The 27844-nt window shown below is 48.1% G+C and overlaps 15 protein-coding genes across 15 annotated transcripts; 6 read left to right on the forward strand and 9 right to left on the reverse strand.

Annotated features, from left to right (window-relative positions):
• Positions 1 to 2703: 2703 nt before the first annotated feature.
• On the reverse strand, positions 2704 to 3306 carry N7477_006304 (uncharacterized protein; the record flags this gene model as incomplete). The annotated part of the gene is made up of 1 exon (XM_056967967.1): positions 2704 to 3306. The coding sequence occupies one exon, from the start codon at positions 3304 to 3306 to the stop codon at positions 2704 to 2706; it is 603 nt and encodes a 200-aa protein (XP_056820763.1).
• A 211-nt stretch (positions 3307 to 3517) lies between these two features.
• Positions 3518 to 4319, reverse strand: N7477_006305 (uncharacterized protein; the record flags this gene model as incomplete). The annotated part of the gene is made up of 2 exons (XM_056967968.1): positions 3518 to 4116; positions 4280 to 4319. The coding sequence occupies 2 exons, from the start codon at positions 4317 to 4319 to the stop codon at positions 3518 to 3520; spliced, it is 639 nt and encodes a 212-aa protein (XP_056820764.1).
• Positions 4320 to 4453: 134 nt separating this feature from the next.
• On the reverse strand, positions 4454 to 5899 carry N7477_006306 (uncharacterized protein; the record flags this gene model as incomplete). Its single annotated transcript, XM_056967969.1, has 1 exon — positions 4454 to 5899. One exon carries the CDS (start codon positions 5897 to 5899, stop codon positions 4454 to 4456), a length of 1446 nt encoding a protein of 481 aa, XP_056820765.1.
• A 594-nt stretch (positions 5900 to 6493) lies between these two features.
• N7477_006307 (DUF3237 domain-containing protein) lies at positions 6494 to 6946 on the reverse strand (the record flags this gene model as incomplete). Its single annotated transcript, XM_056967970.1, has 1 exon — positions 6494 to 6946. The coding sequence occupies one exon, from the start codon at positions 6944 to 6946 to the stop codon at positions 6494 to 6496; it is 453 nt and encodes a 150-aa protein (XP_056820766.1).
• Positions 6947 to 7675: 729 nt separating this feature from the next.
• On the forward strand, positions 7676 to 7969 carry N7477_006308 (uncharacterized protein; the record flags this gene model as incomplete). The annotated part of the gene is made up of 1 exon (XM_056967971.1): positions 7676 to 7969. The coding sequence occupies one exon, from the start codon at positions 7676 to 7678 to the stop codon at positions 7967 to 7969; it is 294 nt and encodes a 97-aa protein (XP_056820767.1).
• Positions 7970 to 8296: 327 nt separating this feature from the next.
• On the forward strand, positions 8297 to 8524 carry N7477_006309 (uncharacterized protein; the record flags this gene model as incomplete). The annotated part of the gene is made up of 1 exon (XM_056967972.1): positions 8297 to 8524. The coding sequence occupies one exon, from the start codon at positions 8297 to 8299 to the stop codon at positions 8522 to 8524; it is 228 nt and encodes a 75-aa protein (XP_056820768.1).
• A 244-nt stretch (positions 8525 to 8768) lies between these two features.
• Positions 8769 to 9694, forward strand: N7477_006310 (zinc-binding alcohol dehydrogenase family protein; the record flags this gene model as incomplete). The annotated part of the gene is made up of 2 exons (XM_056967973.1): positions 8769 to 9105; positions 9156 to 9694. The coding sequence occupies 2 exons, from the start codon at positions 8769 to 8771 to the stop codon at positions 9692 to 9694; spliced, it is 876 nt and encodes a 291-aa protein (XP_056820769.1).
• Positions 9695 to 10357: 663 nt separating this feature from the next.
• On the forward strand, positions 10358 to 11898 carry N7477_006311 (purple acid phosphatase family protein; the record flags this gene model as incomplete). Its single annotated transcript, XM_056967974.1, has 2 exons — positions 10358 to 10493; positions 10544 to 11898. The coding sequence occupies 2 exons, from the start codon at positions 10358 to 10360 to the stop codon at positions 11896 to 11898; spliced, it is 1491 nt and encodes a 496-aa protein (XP_056820770.1).
• Positions 11899 to 12337: 439 nt separating this feature from the next.
• On the forward strand, positions 12338 to 13042 carry N7477_006312 (uncharacterized protein; the record flags this gene model as incomplete). The annotated part of the gene is made up of 1 exon (XM_056967975.1): positions 12338 to 13042. One exon carries the CDS (start codon positions 12338 to 12340, stop codon positions 13040 to 13042), a length of 705 nt encoding a protein of 234 aa, XP_056820771.1.
• A 734-nt stretch (positions 13043 to 13776) lies between these two features.
• Positions 13777 to 14902, reverse strand: N7477_006313 (DUF3431 domain-containing protein; the record flags this gene model as incomplete). Its single annotated transcript, XM_056967976.1, has 3 exons — positions 13777 to 13834; positions 13933 to 14502; positions 14589 to 14902. 3 exons carry the CDS (start codon positions 14900 to 14902, stop codon positions 13777 to 13779), a joined length of 942 nt encoding a protein of 313 aa, XP_056820772.1.
• Positions 14903 to 15805: 903 nt separating this feature from the next.
• On the reverse strand, positions 15806 to 17587 carry N7477_006314 (uncharacterized protein; the record flags this gene model as incomplete). The annotated part of the gene is made up of 2 exons (XM_056967977.1): positions 15806 to 17484; positions 17542 to 17587. The coding sequence occupies 2 exons, from the start codon at positions 17585 to 17587 to the stop codon at positions 15806 to 15808; spliced, it is 1725 nt and encodes a 574-aa protein (XP_056820773.1).
• Positions 17588 to 18695: 1108 nt separating this feature from the next.
• On the reverse strand, positions 18696 to 19136 carry N7477_006315 (P-loop containing nucleoside triphosphate hydrolase; the record flags this gene model as incomplete). Its single annotated transcript, XM_056967978.1, has 1 exon — positions 18696 to 19136. The coding sequence occupies one exon, from the start codon at positions 19134 to 19136 to the stop codon at positions 18696 to 18698; it is 441 nt and encodes a 146-aa protein (XP_056820774.1).
• Positions 19137 to 21571: 2435 nt separating this feature from the next.
• N7477_006316 (uncharacterized protein) lies at positions 21572 to 24402 on the reverse strand (the record flags this gene model as incomplete). Its single annotated transcript, XM_056967979.1, has 11 exons — positions 21572 to 21589; positions 21733 to 21791; positions 21842 to 21960; positions 22011 to 22407; positions 22461 to 22637; positions 22706 to 22934; positions 23040 to 23137; positions 23189 to 23401; positions 23453 to 23651; positions 23701 to 23894; positions 24042 to 24402. The coding sequence occupies 11 exons, from the start codon at positions 24400 to 24402 to the stop codon at positions 21572 to 21574; spliced, it is 2064 nt and encodes a 687-aa protein (XP_056820775.1).
• A 331-nt stretch (positions 24403 to 24733) lies between these two features.
• On the reverse strand, positions 24734 to 25904 carry N7477_006317 (uncharacterized protein; the record flags this gene model as incomplete). Its single annotated transcript, XM_056967980.1, has 7 exons — positions 24734 to 24857; positions 24919 to 24960; positions 25015 to 25073; positions 25124 to 25199; positions 25257 to 25303; positions 25359 to 25437; positions 25489 to 25904. 7 exons carry the CDS (start codon positions 25902 to 25904, stop codon positions 24734 to 24736), a joined length of 843 nt encoding a protein of 280 aa, XP_056820776.1.
• A 1138-nt stretch (positions 25905 to 27042) lies between these two features.
• On the forward strand, positions 27043 to 27621 carry N7477_006318 (P-loop containing nucleoside triphosphate hydrolase; the record flags this gene model as incomplete). Its single annotated transcript, XM_056967981.1, has 2 exons — positions 27043 to 27052; positions 27113 to 27621. The coding sequence occupies 2 exons, from the start codon at positions 27043 to 27045 to the stop codon at positions 27619 to 27621; spliced, it is 519 nt and encodes a 172-aa protein (XP_056820777.1).
• Positions 27622 to 27844: the final 223 nt, after the last annotated feature.

Genomic DNA, 27844 nt, shown 5'->3' on the forward strand with positions numbered 1-27844 from the left:
TGCTATTATTGATGCTTTCAAAAAGGTTTATGGGGGCGCTAAACAACCAGCGAGGACTTAAAAGACTTCGCGCTTGACAGTGTATTAGACAATGCAACGCTTAAATTCGAGGAATGCAAATACAGGCTCCCTGTTGTCGATCATTGAAGACAAGCGGACAGAGAAAAACGCGTAGCTTGAAAGGTTCCTCAATGGGGACTCACTTCACTTTTGACAAACGCTGTTGATGATCTGCATTCATAGAACTCGTGCATATCCATTGTAAGGATTCGGTGAATCTCCCTCTGGTAAGAATGCAGAGAAAAAAAACGTTCATCAGTAAACCACCAACACGATCAAGTCTTTTTGATCGTAGTGAATTAGCTGACTTTTCATCATTCCCTTCTCGGCTTTTTCTTTCTGCTCCATCTGTTGTTCGCCTGCCTGCGTATTCCTGTCATTGATTTGAAAACCTTTCCAGGCCTGTTTATCCTGACCCAGCCTCCCTTGATCCACTCGAACGTGTATGCATTTGAGTAACGCGGAGTTACATCTCCTTCAGCGAATTTTGAGCCCAAGAAGCCATCGACATTCTTTTGACCCCTTCTCTGTGATGCTTCAGCTAGCGATCCTCTGCCTTCCGCTTTGAAGTATCTGCAAAGCTTGCTATCGGAGATGACTCGCTGCCCATAAAACACCCAACAAAGCCGAAGCAGACTTCTGAAAAGCCCAGTCTTGTTCAAGGGTCCGTAGCTATACCTAGAGCAGCTTGGACATGTGTATCCGTCACTGGCCACTGTCCATCGAGTTCCATCTGGTTTCTTTTGCCTGGAGCGCGCAAGACAGGATCCACATCTATGACAGGATACACAATATGACCGGATTATTGAGAATTCGAAGCACAAGTTACAAATGAACCAGCAGCGCTTATCAGTGACGATCATCTGTCCCGGGTGGTAACGAGTGAACAAATTCCCCCATTGCCGCGCGTTTCGTTTATCTATCCATGTGTGCGACTGTTGCTTCATGCACATTATGCACAACCGACGATGTCTCTCTTCGAAAATATCATAAGCGGGATCAGCCTTCTCATGTGGGTTTTGTTGATATGAAACCTTTTTGGATATCTCGTCGTAGGAGAAATACATCCGGTGGTGAAGCCGTTCACAGTTCCCGCAAACGAGATAATCCGAGTTCCTAAAGATATTAGCAATGGAAAGAATTAATTAGCTGGCGTGTAATGCCTTGGAGGCGAGACTTGCTCTGGCCAGCTTTCCTGGTGAAAAAGTAACCTCTGCTTCTGTTTTGCTGTATGCTGAGCGGGCCTTATGAGCGATTTGTAATACTTGTTCGTTCCTGAGAAGCAAAAAGATGAAATATAGTCAAGATTTGCAATAACGTGAAGTTGCAGTTCGACTGGCATTTGGGTGAATCTTGGAAAATCGGCGTCCGATGATTCAGGCATATTGGTTTTGGTCGCTTCAAGCGGCAATTTGTTCCTCTTCGCACGAAGGTATGTTGATCAGATAGAGACAGCGACGATGGGAGAATTTATATCGTCTGCGCCTTTAGCCTTTTTCCGAAACTTTCAAAACGATGACGTTGGCGTGAGCATTATATTGAGACGACTTTCCCGTTTCACATCAAGCGGTTTTGCTTCAAAAGGTTTACACGCTTAAGCGCAGGAAAGATTCAACTCTGAAAATGACAACATGATAAGCTTCAATTGCACTTACAACTCTCTTCGACTCCCGTGAAGGAATTAGGCAAAAACGAGACTAGAGGTTCACCATTGATTTTGGGCGATAGCTCAAGGACATTGAGATCGTTCTATTCTTTATGAGTAGAATCTGAGGACCTATGAAATTGACGCCGAAAATGACTGCAATAGTGGCCAGAAATCGCGGAGTCTCTGGAATTCCCCGCGCAAGTTTCCACTTTCTATTTCGTGATATCGTGGGATCTATGGACGCCCGTGAATACTTACAACTGCGACCGGCGTGCTTGTTCTTCAGCCAACAATATTTCGAGAAATGCATTTATCACGGTCTAGCTTTGGTTCTTGCAATTCATCTGACCCCTTGGCATGGGGATGCACTCGGTTATGGATACGGTATTTGGGCATTTGACGAGGCCAATGCGGTGGAGTTGTGCAAGCTTAGCGAATTTCGGGAAGGAGTAGAGTAAATGCTGAGATTTATCATCATCCTTGCATACATTTTAAGCAGAGGCTTCAATCCGAACATACGTCATCTATTAGCTCTTCGGATGTCAGGTCCGATTATATGCGAGGTCTTTAGTCTTAATACGAGTTTCACAGCTAGGTTCCCTTTTTTGTTTTATCAACAGAATGCCGACCTGGCCCATTATACGCAATGAAACGCCCGCTTTAAACAGCGCGCAGGGTAAGATACAATTCGTGATATCCGGCGACAGCCATTTTACAGTAGACAGTGATCGCTACAAATATGTAAAATATATAGAGGGATCATTTGCTAAGAACAATTTGAGTGTAGATCTGCTGTCTATGCGGCTGTAGACGACCTCTGTACGGCGATTCAAGCTTCAAACAGACACAGCAAAAAAGATGGCAGGGATTTATGCCAAGACTCACAAATTGAATACGTGTATTCCTTGTGAAAGCGAGAGACACATGATAAGCATGACTGACACTACGCCCATACCGGATATAGACTTGGATTGAAATGAAGCCATGAATCAGAATCACACCTCAGCTGGCCGCCCCAGTGGGTCGAGATCCTTCTCAATGAACACATCACTCCTCCAATTCTTGAAAGCACGGGTCTTGAGATTCAATGCAAACATGTGATGAATCTCCATCGACGTGCGGCCCTTCATCTCTGGTACCCAAATCAAAGTCGCAACTATACCAATTAGCGCGAGCCCAGCCATAACAAACCCTGTCTTAGCTTTGAGATTCCCCGCATCCAGATTATATCTATACGTGAGACTAATGGAGAAGACACCTTGAGAAATACCACTCACAAACCAACCAATGCCTTGAGACTTGGCACGAAGTTGCAGTGATGACGTTTCGGCAGCGATGACATGGGAAGCAGGCCAGATCCCTAGACCGCATACCATGGTTACAATCATCATTGTCACCGAAGTGTACCATAATGTGACGACTCCTTCAAAGCACCCAGCTATGCCCATTGCTAAACAAAGCACCACTGTAATCGACAGAGATAGTAGCACCAGGAGACGTCTGCCGAACGCATTCAGTACCCAAAGACTGCCGATGTTCGCCATTAGACCGAGGCCGATACCAAGGATTAGGAAGATCAGGCTGTTTGCTGATTCCATGCCAACGATTTGTCCGAAGTAAGAAGCATTCGCTAATAGCTGAAGACCGAAGAGTTGGGGTAGACAATTCGCCAATGCTACCACCAATGTTCTACGCAAGTTGACTCCCCTGAAGCAACCCATATAGTGTTATTTCCTCTGGCCTCTTCCTCAGCCAGGATAGAAACTCGCAGATCTTCGATAATCGCCTCGGAATCAACTCCCGGTCTTTCTAATCGCCTCTGCGCTTTTCAAAGCCTGATCCAGTCTCCCTTTTCTTAGTAACCATCCCGGGCTTTCCGAAAAGAATAGCAGCGAGTAGAAAAGTAACCGCTGAAAATGGCCATTGCGACGCGAAAGGAATCCGATAACTTTGTGCGCCCGGATATTTCAAAGAGGTGTATACCACAACCGATCCAATGAGCTGTCCGAGAAGAGTGAATATCGGCAAAAATGCGATAATCGGACCTCGTAGTAGGACGGGCAGAACTTCGGACACATAGGTCTGCACCACGCACAAATTTATACCAAGACAAACCCCTTGAAAGAATTTTCCAACAAAGAAAATACCTCGTCGGGCAGTAATTTCGTCCGGCAGATCGGCAACATAACAAATAGCGACCACAATCGCTGAAAGGAAGGCGCCTGTTGCTAGAGAAATTCGTCGTCCAGCGCGATCTTGGAATTGACCGCCGATTATAGATCCGAGCATCATCTCGATCGGACTGGCCGCCCAGACCTGTTCTGAATGTCGCATTCGCTTCGGCACGATGCATATCAAGTCTAAGCGAGCACCAAGGCGGAGATAGAATAGAGTCCATCGAATCAAACCTGTCAAGGGGGACGGTCGATTGTTACAGCTGAAATGGCAATGGCCTGTCGCTACCGATTCTTGCGCCAATCACGAGTCAGGAATCTAAGCACCCCTCACGCTTGCCCAGTCAACCCCGGGGTTTGAGCTTGGGCTCTAGTTGACTTGGACTTGGAAATGGACGTCGCATTTCAGATTGGTTGTAGATCACGCTCCCGGTCATTGCGTGGCTGGATGGCGCTCCAAGGGGATACGTGGTTGTTATCAAACCTCACAAGAGCTCGTGCTGTACATTATTTCATTCCGCTCTACACACAAAATAACGGCAAAGTGGTATCTATGATGCATTACCAGAGCTCAGTTCTCTGCGCTTGCCGACGCGGTCAGGGCGACTGTCTCAGATGGCGATCGAGCGTCCCTGCTTTTTTGAAGCTTTTCGAGATGATTCTTTGTCTTCTCGATCTCAGTATCGAGCTCGACTTTTGTCGCTAGTTTGTATTTCAGTGATAGGATGACTGCTGATACAAGCAAGAGAGCGATGGAGACCAGATATGACCATTGCCCTACTTGTTGCGGATGCTCTTGTGAAGGGCCGTCGTTGTAAATCCACCACTCGATCCACACAACGAAGGCGATGATTGTGAGGGGGCTGATGATCATGCTAAACAGGAGACCGAAAAGGATGAAGGCGTCTATGAGCACGCGCAGGAAAGCCTTGAAGAAGCGAATAGTAAAGAAAGGTCGAATGCTGCTCCACCGAGAGTATACATGTCCAGTGGAAGCGCTAACGCCTATCTTTTCATCTTGTGTTTCCCTGGATACCGACAGCGCGTCCTTGAGTTCCTGCTTGAAGCCATGTCTAATCGACTTTCTTTCCTTCCAAATCACCACGATCTGGGCAGACGGGATGTGAGATTTGTACGGGAACCATTTGAATGTAAGATGCACAATGTTCAAGACAAGACATAAGACGATAAGGCTGTAGATGTAGCGATTCGAGTAAATGATTTCATTCCAGAATCGATTCGGATGCGCCAAGTCGGAATCTTTGGAAGCGACCCACGACTGTAATTGACTTGGCTCTCGAAGGATCTGACTGGAATTGAAGCAGGGGTTGTAACAGATGTCACCGATTGCACCCCAATGAGAGATATTGGAGAAGGTACTCCAGACACTACCATTCCAGCTTCCTGTCCTCCAATCATCCTCCCAGCCATCGCTCGAGGTTTGCTGCTGTGGTGGGATATCGGGGTAGCAAAACATGTACTGAGTCGGGATCGAGTCTTTTTTCCCAGCAAAGATCAGGCAGCAAATGGATCCAGCGAACATAAGCATATTCCACATGTAGAATAAAAGGTTGCGAGCTCTTTCGTGCGTCAAGACTCGTGACCAACACTGCAGAGGAAGGAAGACAAGATAGCCAGTGACGACAATTGCGAGAACAGCGTCACCATCCAGCTCAAGTGCCGCTGGCTGAATCGTGACCTCGCTCGTTTGCGTGATCAGTTGCGGGAAGCTTTGCCATAGTGTTGTATTGTCCGAGATGTATGGGATAGTTACCGGCGAAGGCGACTGCCTCTTTGGAAGATTCGCGACCAAGATGAAGGACTGTATCGCAGCGGTTCCTGCATACGTCGCGGCGGCACCCAAGAAAACATCAGCCAGCCAACCCGTCCATCGGGTCAGACAGCTGGCGAGTAACAAGGCATAAAAGAGATACCTGGGGCAGGAGTCATATATTGTGCTGATTGGGTAATAGCACAGAGCCTCCTGGGCGATGAAGAGAGGACCACTGGTATCCATGGTGGATCGTGATTGGCAACGATTGACAGTGGCGATCTCTCGCGACCAGGACGAAGTCGCACAATCTTCTCTCACGGAGGTCGATGCGTGATCATATTAGAAGTGCACTGCTCAAAATTCTTTCACTTTTGAGTGACTTTAAAGTTATGTTCTGCTGCTGCCTTAGATTGAGTGGAGTCTGCCTCAGAAGGGTCCAGGTAGTGACGTCATCTACTTGCGCCTACACAAAGTAAATGTCATGCAACATGTAAACACAACCAGAACATGATAGACATGGAAATATTATTTGACTAGGTTTTTAAAAAGTGATTAACATCTGCCTCGAAGCAAGTAAGGCATTGAATAAATGAGCTGGTCTTTGAATTCACGACTAGGCCCTTCCTCCCATCAGCCCACTGGTCAACATGGGAAGTAATTCCAAACACGAAATACTACACTGAGCACTGGCAATCATTTGAGATAGTTCAATGTTAAAGTGTTCCATAGGAGATCAATTGGATCTTTGTTGAGCAGAGCTTATTGCCCTCATAGTCATTGTTCCTTTAGATGATGGTTCATTAATTTACCAAAATAGACAATCAATCTAGACCACTCTTACTCAACCGAATAAACATCGATCGTGACATGATTGGGACGATCCGGCTTCTGAAGCTCTCCCACAAAGAGAGTCCGATTCAGCCAACCATGTGGACCATCTTGAACCTCAAAGCGGGGGTTCGTCTTCGCATACCACTCGCTCTCAACTCTCTCCGAATCAGCGGTAGCCCTGGGCTCAAACTTCCGAATCCATCTTTCATTAGTGACACTAATAAGAGTACCGTCCTCAGCTTGGATGGTGTACTTTGCGAAGACATGTCCTATTCCATCTTCTCGGAGAGCGTTCCAATCACCGCCGCCGTTGAGGATGGTTGCTTTCAGCTTTGGACCGCCGACTGTTCCACCAGTGATTGGGATGTATCGTCTGTGGCCGCAATGTGTGTTGCCAAAGTCGAGTGCGGGGGTAAGATCTCCCTCCAATGTGAAGGCGTATTCAAGGGTGGGTAGCATAGTGCGATAATAGGATGCGACTTATTTGAGAACGCCGTGGTAGTTCTGGTTGAATCAAATAGTGCTGCTGGATTTTTGATGACAACTTTCCATCGAGTGAAACAGAATGGAAGTTCACAGGGCGTGACCTCTTACGATCGGGAAAGAGAGTGGGTTACGCGCTATGAGATAAGGGGGTGGTTTGAGATTGGGGAGGGGGCAACCGAGGCATATTTAACTCTTCGCTTGCATGGCGAGCTCGCTCTCGTCGAAGTTCTGTATATAACTGCGACAAATGAATTTCGTTCACGGGCAGGGAGCAAATGAAAGCCAAAATTACGCAGCAGGGTGGAGACACCGAACTATATTAGCTGCGTTTCGACATAATCACATAGTTCATCTAGAGAAAGCTTAGCCAGCATGAATAGTGCCTTGGTATGATCCCGATAATCGACAGCGAACATGATCGTCTGCTTTGGCCGAATTCGACGTTCGCCCTCTGCTGAGTCTCCTCAGGACTATCGCCGGGCCTCAATCCTTATCTCCGCCCCGCCAGTAGCGAGGAATCCTTCCACCTCGACATCGGAACTATCGGTATTTGGAAAAGTAAGTCCCTGGAGTTTGTGAGCCTCAATTCTGATGGCTCTTGCAGATATAAATAAAGGGTCATCGTGGGTCATGCTATTCCAATCACGTATTCCCAAGCTAAGGATCACCCCAGCGGATCGAGGACCAACTATACAAATTACAATGGCCTCATCCATGATTGTTCTTATCACTGGCGGTAATAGTGGAATTGGTTACGAGACTGTGAAAGCCTTCTACGAGTCCGACAAGGCATATCGTATTTTAATGGGTAGTCGATCCTCGGACAAAGCAAAGGCGGCTCTTGAACGACTCCACGATGAGTGTCCCGGCGCTACCAATACTATCGAAGCTTTGGAACTTGATATCTCCAGAGATGAGTCTATCGACAAAGCATTCGCCAAAGTTCAAACTGATCTCGGGTATATTGATGCCCTGGTCAACAATGCCGGTAAGTGAAAATATCAAGCGAAGTTTCAAAGCAAAGATCTAAAAAGATCTTAGGAGCTACTTTCGATCTAGAATACCTCGCTGGTCGGGTCTCACTGCGAGAATGCTTCAACAACGCCTACAATGTGAATGTGGCCGGCACACACGTAATGACAGCAACATTCATTCCCTCTTCTCTTGAAATCGAGCGACCCGCGTCTGGTGTTTGTAACGGGGCTATCCAATATCAACCAGGCAGGCGAGAAATACTTCCCAACGCCCTCTCTACCAGCTGGCTGGCCAAAGAAGATTGACTTTGAAACCATTGGATATCGTTGCAGCAAGAATGCACTGAACATGCTGATGCTGGATTGGAACCACAAGCTTAAAGAGGATGGGGTGAAAGTGTGGTGTGTGGGACCCGGTCTGCTCGCCACTAATCTAGGCGGTGTACCAGAGCTGGCGAAGAAGATGGGCGCCAAGCATCCAAGTCTTGGTGGCAGGTTCATTAAGAGAGTGGTTGAAGGGGAGAGGGATGATGATGTGGGTAAGATTGTGGTCGCGGCGGGAATTATGCCGTGGTGAATTATAGCACAATTATGCACAAAGACGATGAACAATTTGATTTCATTGCCATGACCAGAGGAATTCGGTAATTCTAGCCGATCGAGATGTGGTTTCTGTATGACTTCATTTGCCTCGATCTAGCTGCATTAGTAATTGGATGCTCCAGCGGCATTACAAATCAGATGCGGGGAGCTTGTTGACCAGCCTCAGCGATTTATAACTCGAATCCCAATCCACTTGTAGTGGTTCAACTTCGCACAAAATGAAGGAAGCTATCGTTGACCAGGAGCTGAACGTGTCTATTCAGGATACCGCTGTTCCGGTTCCTGCGCCAGGCCAGGTCCTCATCCGTGTTGTGGTATCCGGCACCAACCCTAAGGACTGGAAAATACCCCGCTTCCTTGCCAAATCGCCCAGCAACCCGGGTGATGACATTGCCGGGTACGTTGAAAGTGTCGGCGATGGAGTGGTCAACTTCAGGAAGGGTGACAAGGTGGCTGCGTTCCACCAGATGATGACCCCTGGTGGAAGTTATGCTGAGTATGCCATTGCCTGGGAGCATACAACCTTCCACATTCCAGAGAAGACAAGCTTTGAAGGTAAGTTTTTGATTTAAGTCAATTGTGGGTCAGCCATTGACATTATGCAGAGGCCGCCACACTGCCCTTGGCTGCCATGACAGCGGCCCTCGGCCTGTACCAGATCCTGGGCCTACCCCTGCCCTGGAAGCCGACCAGTGCGCCACAGCCATTGGTGATTTACGGGGGAGCCACTGCTGTCGGAGCATTTGCTTTGAAATTTGCTCAGCTGTCGAACATCCACCCACTCATTGTGGTGGCTGGTAAAGGCCGTGACTTTGTCGAAACGCTCATCGACCGCAGCAAGGGCGATACGATCATTGACTACCGCGAAGGTGATGAAGCGGTTCAGACCAAGATCAAGTCCGCGGCGGCCGGAAAGCCCATTCACCACGCATACGACGCGGTGTCAGAGAAGGGAAGCTACCAGAACCTGTGCGCATCGTTGACAGCCCCGGCAAGATTACCGTGGTTCTCCCGCCCGCGGAAGATTACCAGATACCCGAGGGAATCAGCATCGAACGAACCTATGTGGGATCGGTGCACGAGTCACCCGCAGCGGGGAAGACAATCGAAGATCGCGAATTCGGGGCCGCTCTGTTTTCGCTGATGGGGCGGGGGCTGGCTCAGGGGTGGTTCTCGGGACATCCGTATGAAGTACGCCCGGGCGGATTGGGTGGTCTGCAAGGCGCCTTGCAGGATCTAGAAGCTGGAAAAGCATCTGCAGTGAAATATGTAGTCAGGATTGCGGAAACCGCTGGCGTGCCGTAAGATTGTACCTGCACCGGACGTCCGTCGGGGTAGCATTGAAATGACAAGAGGTGGACATGCGATTGTGACTAGCGGCACTAGTGGAGAAAACTAAGGACGTTGAATAATATCAAAAGAGGGAATGTTCCGAGGAGTGGATAGGCACAACAGCATCACGAACTAAGTAATATAGGGATTCTTCCAAACATGGTTCGATGATCGGCGATTCACGGCCACGGGCGACTCCACGTGCCAAGGGGCGGGGCACTCAAGGCCCGAAACCCGGAAACCTAAAAAGCCAAGCGAAGGCCGCGTGCCTGGATTTGGTGAAGATGGAAAACATCGCTTGACCTAAAGATCTGCATGATCAATATCGAGAATCGGCGTGGGTTGCCTGTTTGGAATGATTGGCCTGATGGATCTGCACTGGACTCCATTCCTGTGATATAAAACCTCCTCTCTGGTAGCATGGGGAAATAAAACACTGCTTTCCCCATTAAAGTTGGAGTAGACACTGCCCGTCATGGTTGGGGCTTCTTCTGTGATCAGGGCTATGCCTTTGCTGGCCGCATCTGCTTTGGCGAGTGTCAACTATCCTACCATCCCAGATGACTTGACCACCCCCTTCCAACAGCGTCTCGCTGTGTATGGGCCAACCTGTAAGATAAGTGAAAGTAAGATGCATCCACAATGACTAAACTGTGATTAGCCATGTCCGTTGGTTGGAACACGTATGAGAAGATGGGCACCAGCTGTGTGGCATACGGCACCTCTGCCAGCGACCTGAGCACTACCGTCTGCTCATCGTCCACTCCGACCACTTACGCCACATCTCGAACCTGGTCGAACACGGTGATTTTGACCGGATTGACCCCGGCCACCACCTACTACTATAAGATCCAATCGACCAACTCGACTGTGAACCACTTCCTGAGTCCCCGCACTCCGGGTGACAAGACCGCATTCAACATGGATGTCGTGATCGACCTGGGTGTGTACGGTGCAGATGGTTTCACCACCACCAAGCGTGACGAGATCCCCTACATCGAGCCTGATCTCAACCACACCACGATCGGTGCCCTTGCTCGGACCATTGATGACTACGAGCTTGTCATCCACCCCGGTGACTTTGCGTACGCTGATGACTGGTATCTCAAGCTCTCCAACCTGCTCCAGGGTAAGGAAGCCTACCAGTCCATCCTCGAGCAGTTCTACGACCAGCTCGCTCCCATTGCCGGCCGCAAGGCGTACATGGCCAGCCCCGGTAACCACGAAGCCGACTGCAGCGAGATTCCCTACCTTCTGGAACTGTGCCCGGAGGGCCAGAAGAACTTCACTGATTTCCTGCACCGCTTCGACCAGACCATGCCGGAGCCCTTCACTTCGTCCTCGACCAACGCCAACGCCCAAGCTCTTGCCGCCAAGGCAAAGACCTATGCCAACCCACCTTTCTGGTACTCCTTCGAGTACGGCATGGCTCACGTTGTCATGATCAACACCGAGACTGACTTCCCCGATGCGCCCGACGGCACGGATGGCTCTGCAAAGCTGGACGGCGGTCCCTTTGGCACAACCGGGCAACAGATCGACTTTTTGACCGCCGACCTTGCCTCAGTCGACCGCAGTGTCACCCCGTGGCTCATCGTTGCCGGCCACCGTCCCTGGTACACCACTGGCTCGGACAACGGCTGCGACTCCTGCCAAGAGGCCTTTGAGGATCTGTTCTACAAGTATGGCGTCGATCTCGGTGTTTTCGGACACGTTCACAACTCCCAGCGTTTCCTGCCCGTTTATAATGGAACTGCTGATGCGAACGGTATGACGGATCCTAAAGCGCCTATGTACATCATCGCTGGCGGACCTGGTAACATTGAGGGTCTGAGCGCTGTTGGCACTGAGCCTTCATATACTGAGTTTGCATATGCGGATGATTACAGCTATGCTCAGCTGAAGTTCTTGGATGAGAACAACCTCCAGGTCGATTTCATTCGCTCGGAGACTGGTGTTGTCTTGGATTCCAGCACTTTGTACAAGAGCCACACCGACTCGTTCGTTGTGCAATAGATCGCATTAGAAATGGATTAAGTGATTGTGTTAGACGAGTGAAAGGAAAATCTGACTCATGAGATGACTTTTAACAGACCAAGTTCAAGTAAATACTTCATAATATTTCAATTGTCCAGTCAAGAAAGCCCCTAGCATATCTCAACATACCGAGTTGTCAGCGCTAACACCGCCCTTCGTTCCATGTATAGCAGCGATACTAGGCTGCGATTGGTCTTAAAAGCGATTCGTTGATATTTATACCCCGAGTTATCGTGGTTTGTTTTGCAATTTGATCTGATCTAGCATAGAAGCTCCAGCGAAAGTGCAATGTAAACACCGCATCGGGAAACATAGATCGGATCGCCAGGCCGACACGGCATGACATCACCCTCAGTTCTTCGCGTCTCTACGTCGCCACGACACGTTCTATTCTACCAACTTCAACACCATCAATGCCATGGCAAAACGCACCTTGAACGCTTTCTTCAAGCCAGTCGCCGAAGCGGCATCTAAAAAATGCAAGACGGAACCCGAAACACCATCAGAACCCATAGGACCCCCAGATACGCACTTCAGCTATCCAATTCCAATCCCGCAACTTCCCTCGCACATCAGCGTCAGCCTCGAACACGGAACTCCAGCCCGAGAAGGTCGAAGCATAACCAACCAACCAGACCTGGATTTGCTCTACTTCCAACCCTACATCACTCAGACAACAGCCAACGAACTATTCAGATTCCTGCGCCGAGAACTCCCCTTCTACCGAGTCCAGTACAACATCAAACGAGGCGGCGTCGAAACATCAATTAACACACCACGCTACACAACCGTCTTTGGAGTCGACGACACGGCCACATTTGTCCCAAGATCCGAGGTCAACTTCAAAGATGAACATGACGATGAAGGGGAAGATCCCAACACCCTAATCCTCGTCAACGCCAGCAGCAAAACACCAATCTCTCTGTCCAAATACGAATACACCCCGCGGCCCATGCCAACATGTCTCGATACCCTCCGCCGCCACGTCGAATCCGTCACATCTGCCAAATACAACTTCTGCCTAGTAAATTACTACGCCAGCGGTAATGACAGCATATCCTTCCACTCTGACGACGAGCGCTTCCTCGGCTCATCTCCCTGCATTGCATCTCTCTCTCCCTAGGTGGAGAGCGGGACTTTGTCATGAAGCATAAACCACCTCCTAATGGGACACAGACACAGGATCAATCCAACGGTACACAGAAAGGTGCATGTACGGGACAGCTGAAAATGCCGTTGGCGTCGGGCGATATGGTGATCATGCGGGGACCGACGCAGGCGAATTGGTTACACAGCATACCGAAGCGGAAGGCTGCAGGGAGGGGGAGGGGTGAAAGGACGAATCAATATTACTTTCCGAAGGGCTGTTGTTCCAGCGGGGACGAACAATTATTATAATTATAATGTCGGGTGTGGGAGGGTTTGGAGGTGGGATGAGGGGGCTGGAGAGATGATTGAGCAGCAAGAGAAAGGGAAAAGCAAAGAAGGGGAAAAGGGTCAAGAACGGGGAAAAGATAAAGAAGAGGCACAGGTCAAAGGGATCAAGGGTACGACCTACATGTCTCTATTAAAAGCAGGAGGTGTTGAAGTTGCGTCACACGACCACTGAACGAGGATTTTCGTTGGAAATCAGTTGATATCATATCATTTACAGCCAAGCAGCCAGCACTAATGACGGGACAAGCGATGCAGGCAGAATGCCCGGGAAGAAAGAGAGAGGAAAGAACTCCATGTACATGGTACCCAAAAAGAATAGACAAAAGAAGCAAGTCGTCATGTGCATTGGCGCTGTTTATCGTCCCGGCACAGGGTAATTGTAGTGAATACAAATGGTGAGAAAAGTGAGAAGCGAAAAGATTAGAAGATGACTTCCTCGCCGAAGACATCGGCATAGCATTGGAAGACATCCGGACAGCTATCTCAGTCAGTAGTGATCAACAATGGGTGGACACAGTGGACACGGCACGAGTGGGGGGTGGGCCAAAGAAGGGGGGGGGTGGACTAGAAACTTACAAGATGGGATCCTTTCCGAAGATGATATGCCACATGTACTCCATGATATTGGCAGTGACTTCGTCGGAGAGATCATTGTTCAGAACCCAGTTATACATGCGCAGGTAATCAGTGCGCGGACGCTGCAGAACCTGTTCCCGGGAAACGGCAAATTGCGAACAACACGGGGCGGCGATCTTCTCTGGAACATTGGAGTTGCCAAAGATCTCCTTCCAAGCCGCGGCATAGTGCTTCTCGCCTGTGTCACCGGGCTTTGGGGGCTGGCGGAAAGGCTGCATTTCTTCAGGGCAGCCGGGGGACAATTGACAGCGGAGATTGACGAAACCTTCCTGTCGTACGAAATCGTGCTGCAGGGCGCGAATGGAATCGACATTGTTGTAATCCATGGAGTCGACGTGCCACGCTGTCTCATATGTTCCGCGATGAGCGTGGACGAAGACGACGATAGCGGGGAGGTCGTCGTAGTGATCGACGAGGAATTGAAGGTAAGGGAGAGCCTCGCGACCCTTGTTCTTAGGTGTGTGATTGGGGACGGAGGTATCGTCGACCGTGTAAATGAAATTGCGCCATCTGAAAAGAGATCGCGTCAGCCTAGTTCCCCTGACGAGAGATCGCAAGAAAAAAAAAAACAAAAACGAGAAAGGAAAATCACTCACTCCGCAAGCTCCTGAGAGACCCAAGTCGTGTCTTCCTCGCGCAATTTGCCGATGACGATGATTCCCTCGTCAGGAACGACAATCGGAGTATTCTGATAAGTCAACTCGACCGTGTGGCCAGTGCCGCTGCCCCATTTTCGGCGCGACGAATCCTGAGTAGAGGGCCGAGGGTGGAAAACGGAGCGGAAATCGGTAGTGTCGAAGTGCCAGAACGAGGAGGGGTGAGGGCCTTTAGGTAGGACGCGGCGATTGAACAGGATAAAGCCGAGAATAATGAGCACGGCGGCTGAGCCGATGCGGAGTGATAACCTCATGGCATGCCGTGGTGAGCGCGCGCGACACTCGAGGGAAGAAAAGGAGTAAGCCGGGTGGAAGGTGAAACGAGGGGGATCGAGTCAACGGCGGAACCCCATGCGGTGTCGGAGAGTCTGCGTCAACGAAGAGCACACTCTGGAACCTGAAGAACGCGTGAGAATAAGAGTTAATTAAGGAAGGACAATGCAGAAGGGAAATAAAGGACCGGAAAAAAAAAAGGCGGAAAAGGGCGACTCGAGGACAAGTGCGGGTTTCGCATACATTTCATTGGCGGAGGCACTGATGGGGCGATGTACTTTGTACTGTAAATGTCTCCCCATCGACAACCGTCTAGCCCCGTCGATCGGCCCCCTGGATGCGAAGTTGACAGGTGGTTGCATTTGCTGTCTGGTTCCGTTTAGTGTGGTTTAATTTTATCACCCTTGATATCAGCTACAGACTCAATTCTGCGTTATGATCCTCTTCATTAAACAATCAGGGGCATTTTACCCTAGCACCTACGATGGTCTGCGTCATGTTTCAACGCAGGGGGAATGCTACATTCTACTCACTCACAATCTGATTGCTTGCTGATGTCAGATCGACAGGTGCCTACGCATCATCCTGCGAGGGACAGTCCATAGCTAGCTCGTTGACGATCGAGCCGATCCGTGATGGACGACTTGCTCCTTTACGGATAAATGTCGGAGAATGGCGACCCTAATTTACCGGTAACAGACTCAGACGCCCGATCGGATCGTCGCATGGTTCAGGGGTTGAACCTTAAGAAAAAGAAATTGGAAATTGCCGCTAATTTCGAAGGGCACGGCTGCGACCGCCCGAACGCCCGCTAGCTATAAGACATGCCAATGCACGAACCTCTTGACATCTGACACAAGAAATCCAAAAATAAAACAAAACCATCAATCATCAGTATGGACAAATGGAATATTAATATCAAATTCTTCATCGTCTCCCGCAACCCTACCCACAACACATCGGGTTCTTTCCAAAAGCGCCGCAGCATTCATGCACCGATGCACCGCCAAATGCACCATAAACGCATCTAAAGTCTCAAACCTAGGTGCCATTTCATTCCGCTGCGCGCAACAGAAGATACATCCAAAGGTCCCCAGCGCATAATTGGGCATCTCCACATCCGCCCGCTTACATTCAACATGACTCTTGGCGAGAAAGAACCATCGATACCGTATCCCCGTTGCCTTATGCACATAAACATTTGTATCTGGGCGATGGTCATGACGACTGCTATCTTTTGCGAGGGGCATTGCGAAGAAACATTTGTAGCAACGTAATTTGGGACTTGAGGTGAAGTAGCCGACAGGTTCGGAGTGGACTTTGAGTCCGCCCATGCCGGAGGAGAGTTTCCAGGCGCCTTTGCAGAAGCCGGAATATTTGTTGTCTTTACTGGGGGGCCAGTAGGAGATTCCATTTGGGGCGCGAGGAAGATACGTGGATGGATTTGAGGAGGTGGTGTCTGAGGACGCAATGGATGGGGCCGAGGCCCGGTCTTGGGTGGAGAATCGGATTGTAGGAGAGGCTATGCTGGCTGCTGGTCCGAGACCTCGGATTGAAGCTGGGACTGGTGCGATGGAATGGTCTCTGGTTGGAAGTGATCTTTGAAAAGATGGCATATCGCCTTCTTCAGCGGACTCGAATTCGGTTTCTGAGTCGGTTTCGGACTTCGTGTCGTGGTTCCACATGTTTGTGGTCAACTCCCGAGTGATTTCGTCTTGTTCGATTGGTTTATTTAGTCTCTTGGCCTTGGGAGGCTGTTTAATCGCATCGGCCTCATCTTCTCTGATCTCTGGTTCATAAGAAGCTATCTGAGGGAAAACCGGAGCCTGAGAGGCAGGGCGCGTTATTGATTCCACCTCCGCCACAGATGTGGCATCAGCAGAAGACCGACGTCGGATGTCCTTCCACCAGGAACCGATGGATCCGAAGGTCGATGACCGTCTATCACGGGACAGGGGACTAATGGGTTCAGTCTGACGCGCAAAACCATGCGACTCGGGTGGCGAGCCTGTGATCATGCCAGGGAGACTCGTACCCTCCAAAGCGCGTCCCCCTCCAGGCCGTTTCCTCGAGTCCGATAAAGGCGACGAAGACTGCCTATCGATTAAGCCCATATAATACCCAAGACTGGATGCCGGATCCACAACCGACGGCCCAACAGGAAGAGCAATAGGCCAAGGGACTGCCGCCGTCTGAGCCTGTCTCTGATATAGATCATGCAGCACAGATATTGTACTCGCCCTCCCCCGATCCGATGCCGCAAGCAGCTTGACCATATCCAATCGCGCTTCATGGCCCTCTGCATATCGCAGATGAGTCAACAGCGCGCTTTGCAAGGTAATGACGATATCCTTCATCTGCTCACGAGCGATAGCGTCGCCCTCCTCATATCGTCGACCGAGGTGAGCGGCGCGAATATTCCAGTGCGTGAGAATATCTTCCGAGCCACGAATCAGCGACCACTCGAGGTCGATAGCGGAGGTATGGTTAGGCTGACGGCGATTATGCCATTTCTCCTTGATCGAACGGAAAAGTTGACCTCCATCGTGGTAGGCGGAGACGACTACGTATGTCCAAATTAGATGTCATTCGACAAGGTACGATGTGGACAAATGCGTACCTGCGGCCACACAGGCGACAACGGCGATCACCTCCGCCCCAGACATAGCTTGTACTGTAATCACAGGAATAGGTATATAGACGATTCCACAAGATATGAGCGCGGTAAAATGAGAAAGCAAAGGGGTCTTGCTAGAAAGCTTGGGGCAACAAGAAATGCGTCTGCGCCTGTCAAGAAGCAGAATCGCGAAAGAAGAAAATGCCGAGATACAGGGCCTTGAATGGCACGGGCCATGACAGCCATCCTATCCCGGAGGTCCTGGGAATTCCCAAAGAGGGGCTATAGCCCAGGCGCCAAGGAACAGCTGCAGAAGGGGATTGGATCGCGGGGAGATGTTTAGCGAGGAGGCTGAGCGCGGCAGCTGATTGTCGGATGGTGTGCAGGGGTCATGACAGATAGGATAAATGACTGCGTTTGGCATGATCTCGGAGTAGGAAAGCACATTAGTATTCTTGCTTTGCTCTGGTGAATAGCATAGAGGCATAGTGACATACTTTGTATACTTCAGTGGTATCGGCCTACCCCAGGCTCATTTGATCTCCACACATTTGATCTCCACTTCGTTCCGGTGGTCTTTTTCCCAAATATGAGTTATGGGAACGGACACGATGAAGTTTGCGATAATGTAGTGTTTACCATGTAAAGTGGCTCTCGTCGCTACTTCCATCGTACTGTCTACCGACGTAGTAGATATGAGCATTACAAAGGTGACGGTATTCTAGGAAGAAGTCTGCGTGTTCTCGCACAACTTCCTCAGTTCCATAGATTCTGAGTAGTTTCTAGCCCCGTCACGCAGGGAGTCAGACGGACTATGGGTTGCGGACCAACGGATCTCAGCATAGACGTAGACAACATGTTAACCTAAGCGCCGGCAACAAGGACATATACAAAGAAAAAACAATAATGAAAGAATATTAAATTTGATTAGTCTCATGATCCCCAATTACTATTCACAATATTTCTGTTTTCAAGCATGTTAGTCCCATTCTAGAAACCCAGGACTGATATTCAAAGACACTTCTGGATGACACTTACCCTAAAATCAGCGGCAACACTTCTGCCCAAGAGTGCGGCGGGGACAAAATGACCAAAGGCTGTCATAATACCAGCCCCGGCCACCTTAGCTCCCATAAATGAGATGCGGATCAATTTCGTCACATCATCTCTCTTCCTTGTCTGCCGGTCTTCCACGCTTTTCGCGCCTTTTCAATTTCGGCAAGGCGTTCTTCAGCTTTCTGCTTCTCCATTGCAATACTTTGCTCCATTCCCCAGTTCTTATCGCGAATGACTTCCTCCTGCAGGATAATAAGCTCTTCGATCTCCTTCTTGTGGGCGATTTTCGCATCTGCCAGATTGTCATTAACTTCCCCCCCGGCTTCGGTCTGGACCGGCGTCTTCCCCAAATTTTGCGTCTCGTTGACCAGTTGCGGTACGAAACTGTTTTCAGCGAGCGGACGGATGATATCGACGGCAGACTGCATCGAATCGCCAAAACGTTCCATTCCGGCCGCCCCTGTTCGAGCAGGGGCTCTCAGAATTTGGCCTTGAGCTCCTCTTCGCGAGTCTCTGAGTCTTCTTGCGGCTGCAGTGACCATTTTGACGTTACCAGGCGACAATTAGACATTTGGTCCTTACCAACTACTTTCTCAAACATCCGCAGATTCTTCATTCCGGAACCCTTCATCCTGGTCTGTGTAATGTCGTGGACGTAGATGACGCCGGAAATTCTCCAATCATCGGTCACAAAGGCATCCGCCAGACAATTGTCGATTGCGTCTCAGGTTGTCACGTCCATGTTGTACGTGTCATCAAAACCGGGAATATCACAAAGATACACAGTCGTGCCTGGTATCTGGAAGAGCCCAACCGGTGCGGTAGCTATCATCAATGTAAGCATTAGAAGTTGTATTCGCATAGTTATTTTATCTCCATCTTCTAGTAAGTTAGCTCTTGACAAGACTCCATTCCGTGCACTACATTCATCTTTTCCCCAGTGGCATGCTGAATGAATGTGCTTTTGCCAACACCAGTCACCCCCATGACCAAAATGATGGCATTCTTTTCCTGCTCCGTATTAATGAGAGGTATGGTGGCAGGAGTCACAGAGTAGGTTTATTTCTTAAAGATGGTGTCTGTTTCGCCGGTGTTCTCTGTTGGGTTTTTGCTCTGAGAAACTTGTCGTTCGTTTTGTTCGGACAGGCTAACAGACCCTGATACACCGATTTTATGGATACTTTTTTTCCAAAGAATTAAACAAATAGGTCTGCCCGGCAACAAATCTAGACTCGTATTGATTTTTGCCTTGAAAGCTTGTGATTGTCATAGACGTCCGTCTCCACTGCCCCACCCTGTGATCGTCCGGAACTTACCAGAACTTACATTGTTCCATGGGTCCGTGTCGAATCCCCCAGCCAACATGAAGTTTGCTAATCATCTCCATCCAATAAACAGTGGATTATTTCCTTGGATCGAGGCTGAGCTGACAGCAACTGGGAAAGACCGGGGTAATGCAATATATTACTATAGTTCACTAATTAGGATGGGTCTTATAAGGTCAAATCGTGGTGACCTCAGTGAACGCCATTTAGTACGCTCCAGTAGGATTCAGCGAAAGAGATAAAGTTGTTCCTAATTCTCTGGCAGGGATCTAGGCCCAAATCCAATTATTCGTAACGTACGCCTTCTCTCCGTCCAGTTGAATGTGAGACCGTGTCTACCCTGTGGCATGCTTTGCGCTATGTCGGAAAAGGGGACAAATATTTATGTCCAACTCTCTCCTAATTTTCTGTTTTGATTATATTACTAGTAAGGTTAAACATCGGATTCTGTCCTTTTCATGGGTGCTCCATTGTGCCTCCAAACGAACCATCATGGTACCAGCACCTGTCCTCGCCGTGATGGGCGTGACGGGAGCTGGGAAAAGCTAGGCGTGTAGCTCATCAGGTCATCAGGTCGACCCCTGACCTGATGACCTGATGAGGTCAATTTGGTTATGCCCAGTAATTACCAGTAATTACTGGTAGTTTACACCGTAAATTGAAAATTTTGAAACTCCCACTTTTGTCATGTGATCACGAAAAGCTCATCAGGTCGAAATTGGACCCACTTTTTTGACCTGATGAGCTTTTCGTAGTCACTACCAGTAGTGACTAGATAAATGGATATTTTCATAATTTATCAAAAATGTGAGTGACCTGATGACCTGATGACCTATTACTGGGCATGACTGGTAGTGAGAGGATGGAAGCAGACATAGCCTGGAAATCTCGGTACTATCTTAAAGCTACTAGTTTAGATTGAAATTTTGAAATCTATCTTTTATCGTGTGTACCCTATTCTGAATAATATATATCTCAACATCAATGTTTCTAAATCTAGTTGTAACATAATTGGTAAAAGTTTCATTCTAGATTCTTCTTATCACTTATAAGGATAATGGGTAGTCACTGGTAACTCCTGGTGGCGACTAGTGTATCAGACTACTAATAATTACCTAAAGGATAAATATAGGGCTAGTAAGGGGGGTAAGAATCTTAAATATATTGAGAAGGGAAGTAGGTATAACTGGTGGAAATATATAATAAAGTGAAAGTAGTTACTTAAAGCTCCTTGTATTGCTAGGTTCTTTCTACAGAGAACTAGTTCCGCTAAGTAGAATTGGCTTCATCTTCTGCGAGATCGGAAAAATTCCTTTGCAACATGACCTAGCTCACTTCTTGTCTGGCTTAACCTCTCATCGATCATACCCATAAAGGTGTCTAGATCATCGTCCTCTGGGGTAGCTAGTGACTGGTGATCACTAGGTGCCAATGGTAAGCTACCCTGGGAATGAGCTTGAAGGGTCACTGTATCGCTAGTAGAAGCCTGTGAAACTGATCTTGACTGGTAGTCACTAGGCACTAGTGTTGAGCTAGCCTGGCGTGATTGTAAAGGCGAAGGAAGAGGCGGTGAGCTAGACCAAGTCTGTGGACTTGACTGGTGAGTCCCCAAATCGATCTCATATGGTAGAGAGTGATCGTTACTAGTAATACTAGCTCTGCTCGGAGGACTGTCTGTGTCATTCAGAAGATGATATCCTAGTTATTACCGGTAAGTAATAGATATATCTGGAGGCTCCCTAAAGGATAAAATACCTTCGAGTGATAACTGATTTGCCTTTCTCTTCCGTGAAGTAGCAGTCGTAGGTCTTACTGGAACTGGTGTCTGCAGTAGGGTTTGAGTATTAACCTCAAGATTCTCTGGTGGCGTGACTAGTCACTATCAGTTAATATCAGAAATGTATGATAGTAGCTAGTCATACCTTGTCGCGGACGAGTCGCAGAGCGAGAAGTTGGTGTTGTAACTGCATGAGTTGGACGCACACCAAAGCGAGAATAGCGATGGAGATCCTCAAAAGACCGAAGATCTGATTGGTGAGACCTAGAAGCTACTGTTAGTCACTGAGAAATACTAAAGATAAAATAACTTACTCCTGAATTGCTGGGCGAAGTTGAATTTGAATGCCACTCCGATTAGTTGTGGCATGCAGTCCTTCAGTAAGATTGGTATGTTTTGGAAACTTCTTGAAGTGACTGGTAGGCATCAGTGAGAAGGCGGGGTTTAGACCTGAAAGAATCCATGGACGGATCTTATGTGTAGCCCAACTAGTAACACCAGGTGTTAAGGAGCCTTTAAGACCGTTTAGGATCCTCATACAGCCCTCTTGGGAGGGAACAGTAAGGATTGATTTCATCAGGTGGTAATCAGGAGCTCTGCGGAACCGATTCAGATTTCGTTGGAAGTGCACCTGGCAGTACAAGAAGATAGACTGCACGTGTTGTTGCCATGTCCGGGTTGGATCGATTGTTGTAAGATAGTGCCCGAAGCCTATTGATGTAACCGGTTATTACATGGAGTAACCAGTCACTACAGGTACTTACCACTTGCTTGCTTAGCACACATATCCACAATGACCGCCTGGATCCCATTCCGATGGATATGATGCCATTGGACCGGAGACCGAGCTACCTCTGCGATCTTCTGAAAGAGTGCTTTAAACAGTTCAAAATACATCTCAGTAGAATCGCAATTGACAAAGACACGTGCGAGCACGATCACTGAAGAAAATATTAGTTGTTACAGGTAGCGTCTTGTTATAACCAGTAGTAACAAGTAGCCCACTTACCTTGTCCAAGAGTGTCGTCCTTAGTGACAAAAACAACCTCATTGATATTCCCTGCAACCCGTTTAAAGGTCATATCCATCTGGAAGAAATGGATTTTAGCCCAATACTGGGCCTGCGCTAGGGTAAAGCAGATAATCCGTATGTTGTTGCCGTTGGTGTACATCTCCTGGATATACATCTCACAAGGAGATGATGATTCCTGAAGATATTCAAGGTAGGTACCTAGAAGCTATCAGTAAGGAAATATCATAGCTTGTCACACGTAGTAATTACTAGCCCAACCCTGACCAAGAGGATTTACTAGAATCCGGTGCTTTCTGATCAGTACTCGTACCATATCGCGACATCCAAGTGAAGGGTGTAGGGCTGCGAAATTTGGTAACTGGTAGCGTGCGAGGAAATCTCTGACAACATCGCTGCGAATAAATCGCCCTAGAAGTGACTCGTTATAACTAGAAGTGACTATCTGGTACCACTACCTACCATGAGTAATCTGTCGCTGGTCGACCTTTCTGATAAGATCTTGCACACTAGACACAATATGATGTGGGGTCTTTGTCATTGGTGGTGGTGGATGTGAATGTGTGCCCCAAGATGCGTAGACAATAAGCGGTAGTGCTGTAAGGTTCTTTGGTTTGATTACCATAGTTTTAACCTCACAGCCCTGGACTTCGATCATGTCAGGTCCATGTGCACCTAGAAATACAGAGTTACTACCGATATTTATTGGTGAGGAAATTTACTTACCACAAGCTGTCAGGCGGCTACTAGGAGCAAGAAGTGTCTCGCAGTCCTGGTTAGTGATAAGTGGAGGTTCGGCATTGTTAAGAATAAGGTCCCTTAAGTAATCAATGTCCAGTCCTTCAAGGGTTGGTAGCTTGAAAAATAGGTGTCTCCTGCTCCTTTGAAGAAAGAACTGGCTACAACCAATAAACCATCCAGATCCCTGAAAGATTACTAGTGGTTACCAGAAATAACAGGAAAGAACAACTTACATCTTGAAATTGGCGTAGCACCATTTGTCCACCCTCGCATTGCGTGCCACATATCTCCTGGTAGCGACTTTTCTGTTCAAGAAATATGTTGTAGGTTGATATCCGTAGACGATCAGAGGCGGCAACGCGAGCTCTTGCGGCTAGAACTCGCTCGCGGTCATCGTAAAGACGGTCCCAGAGACTCTCAGTCACATCTGTATGCTCGTAGTCATAACGAATATGGGATGCGAGCTGTTTGCAGACTTTGACTCCGGAGCACTGCCTTCTGATAAATGTGCAAAGGCTATCATTGAGTAAGGGGCAATTTTTCTCTTTCTGCCATCTCTGGTTGTTCCTAGTACCATTCCCATATTGTACATCAGCATATGCGATCTTCACATCATCTTCTGGTAGGTGCCGGATATCAACGATATAGGCAACACCCTCAGGGTGGGTTATTGGGTATTCCGGGACTGCCTGGGTGTATGCGATAAATCGGACACGGTCAAATCCTCCAGTGAGAGGCTTTTGAGAGATCTTATACCCCGCAGGATATTCAGTAAAGACATGAGATAAATTAGTAGAGTTATCAGGCTGCAGGGAAGGACTTGGTGTTTCTGGTGATACTTGATTATCACTCAGTTCAGGAAAGGTAGCAAGCTCATCTCGTAGTCGCTGCGGAAGATGAGTATTACTTCCCCAGTCATCCATAGGCGTCGCCATAATAGAAGTGGTGTAGTCAGGAGATACCGGAAGTAAATAGATTGTCAAAGATAGATCTTAGGGGGTAATCAGGGGTATTCGGGGGAGGGATAAAGGGTAAGTAAAGAGTGAAGATGAGAGGCTATAGAATAATAGGTATTTGAATAATTAGGTAAGCTTATAGAGGGGAGAGGGGAGGAAATTCTATTTCTAGTAGCGACAAGTTATGACATAGATTTACTTGTAGTGAAGAAATCATTAAGGGGTATCATAGAATCTGGCTATCTTAAGCTCTCATAGGAGAGAAAATTACTATCCCGTAATATCAAAGTGTAACTAGAAAATCCACGCCCTAACTAGGGACATCAAGGAAAAGCTCCATATCAGGATCATCATTATCATCCACAGGGATAGGCGCAGGTCCGGGATCAGTAGTTGTAGGCGTAGGAGTAGTCGCAGGCACGGGAGCAGGGGTACTAGAAATAGATTGTCAGTACAAGTCATAACAGGTCGGTCCCTGAAAGACTACTAACTTACACAGCAGTCATAGAGCCGGTCCGGCCAGGAGGCTTCCAGTTGCTATTAGATATTAGCAGTAGTTCCTTCGAGTTACCAGTTATTATTTGTACTCACAACCAACCCTTACTATCCTTCAAAGAGACCACATAAAGGCCGAGGAAAGTGTCCTCATTCTAGAGTATCAATTAGTAACTAGTAATGGCCTGTATCACCCAGTACTTACCACATGCTGTTTCTCAATGTGCTTTCGGATGCTGCCACCTCTACCAGTAGCTGTGCCAACTGTGGCTTTCAGGCCGCTACCAGTAGTAATAATTAGCTCTGCAACGTTTCAAATTATGACTTGAAATACTTACGGACAGTAGGCGCAGTAGGGGCAGACAACTGCGCACGGGGGAATAGCCTAAGGCCACATTAATATTGGTAAGGACAAGTAACAACATACAACAACCACTTACAACTGGTCCAGATCGAGGAAATTCGGTGTAGCGGGTGTCCTTGTGGTCCTCCTCGGCGCAACGGCAAATCCACTTCACACTAGTAATAACCTGTCAGGAAAAGTCGCAGGATTTGATAACTAGTACTTACTCGAAATCCTGACGCAGACTCACACACCTTTCCGGGTTCTGATCGACGGCAGCGGTAACACGTGCTACCTGGTTAGGACCAGGAGCAGCCAGGAGAGGAAGATCGGACCGTCGAATGTTACTAGTAGCAACAGGGTTCTTTGCGAAAGACTGGCCAGAACCAAGTTGCTCCAAGTCACTACCAGTCTCGGAACCAGTACTGTCCTCATCGCTAGAAGGAGTATTGGCAGGGGCGTGGTCCTTACCGGTAGTGACTCTTGGCTTCTTAGGAGGCGCGACGGGCTGCTTTTCGACACGACCAGTAGCGACACGTCCCTTCTTTGGGAGCCCAGTAGCGACATTTCCCTTCTTTGGGAGCCCAGGCTTATCAGGAGCCTTCTTGGCACCACCCTCACCAGCGCGGCGAGTGCTCACCATTTTTGTCAGTAAGAAAAAAAAAAGCTTGGTGTAACTGGTAGCTAAAAATCAAGATTGTTAGGGATGCATCTCTTCAAGTCATGACTGGTCTTCATTCAGTCATTCTCGTCATGAATCCTCAGCAGTATGGCGGTAAAGGGAGACATAGGAGAATAGGTCATAACCAGTTACTTGATGCCGAAGAACTGGTGAGCACCGCTGAAGATAGAAAGGCATCCGGGCATAGCTAGTAGGAAGTAGGAAGGAAGGAAGGGTAATAGGGTATGTCTGGGGACTTTTCCCCCTCCGATGGGCCCAGGTATCTCTCCAAAGCTCTCAGATCTTTCACTTTTGAGTTGCTGGATGCTTCTCGTAGTCGATATTGAGGTCATAAGAGGCCTGGGGAGACATTGTAGGGTCATGGAGGATCAAAAAGGATATGGTGGGGGATGGATACGTACCGGGAGTGGATGGAGGGGGAGTTAAAGGAAGAAGAAAAATAGTAAGACTAAAATAAAGAAGTGAACAATATCATGGAGGTGAGGGTGAAGCATACTGCGTCACGTGATTACCCCGGATTTTGTTCTAGTAGTGACTGGTCAGAGAAAGTTTAAATTAATACTGAATATGTTTTTGCTACCTTCTAGAACCTCTCGGAAGCAACCAGTAACAAAATAGACGTTAATGAATCTCTAGACATGATTACTAGTGATATACTAGCTTCTGCTTGATTATTATTATACTAGTCATTATTGAGTCTCTGAATTAGAAGTAATCTATTCCTTCCTCTCACTACCAGTCATACTCAGTAATAGGTCATCAGGTCATCAGGTCATTCACATTTTTGATAAAATATGAAAATATCCATTTATCTAGTCACTACTGGTAGTGACTACGAAAAGCTCATCAGGTCAAAAAAGTGGGTCCAATTTCGACCTGATGAGCTTTTTGTGATCACATGACAAAAGTGGGAGTTTCAAAATTTTCAATTTACGGTGTAAACTACCAGTAATTACTGGTAATTACTGGGCATAACCAAATTGACCTCATCAGGTCATCAGGTCACCTGGTGACCTGATGACCTGATGAGCTACATACCCGGAAAAGCTCGTTCATCAAACTCGTGACGGGAAATGAGAAGATCAAAATCGGGCTTTCCATGGAAGCGGGTGAGGATATCCTGGTGATACAATCACGGACAGGACCCTATTGAATTAACACATTTTTAGAGACTTCGATTGGTAGTCATGAAACCACCATTGGAAGGCAAAAATACGTTCTTGTGGATACGTCTGGGTTTGACAACACCCAGCTCAGCGGCTCAGACGTGCTCCAGATTTTGGTCGACTGGCTGCAATCTACCTACCGCGAAGGCACCAAGCTCAGCGGCACTCTTTATCTTCATCGAATAACGGAGGCGCGTATGCACGGCTCGGCCCTCCGTAATCTAACTATGTTCAAAGAGCTATGCGGCGACAACTTCTATACCAACTTGACACTAGGCACAACCCGCTGGTCACTCGTCGACACTGAAGTCGCCGTGGCAAGAGAGAATGAGCTTAAACATAACAGTAGGTTCTGGAAGTCCATGATCTCACGCGGATCAGGACTTGTCCGCATTCCTGATGATGCAGATGTGGCTCGTGAGCTGGTCGTAAAGCTCTCTTGCCATACACCTACTACGCTCCAGATCCAGGAAGCCGTCGACAGAACAACTACATTAACTCCCAGACTTTGAAATAAGAAGATCTGGCGGTTTCCTTCGGGCGGATAATGAAGGCAGATCTCAACTAAAAAAAAAAACGAGGGAGGTTTTATACTTGTTTGTGGGTGCTTAGTTGAACATTACCTAAGAATATCTCGGAAATTTACGAACAGAATAGGAGACGCGAGCGGGGACATGATAGATGCGGACAGCGCGCACCGTCACAAAATCGTCGAGCCGGTAGCCACACTTTCCA

The sequence above is a fragment of the Penicillium maclennaniae genome (assembly GCF_028827695.1).
Source record: "Penicillium maclennaniae strain IBT 15551 chromosome Unknown utg000006l:1.0-2513246.0:1.0-2515036.0, whole genome shotgun sequence".
Taxonomy (NCBI): Eukaryota; Fungi; Ascomycota; class Eurotiomycetes; order Eurotiales; family Aspergillaceae; genus Penicillium; species Penicillium maclennaniae.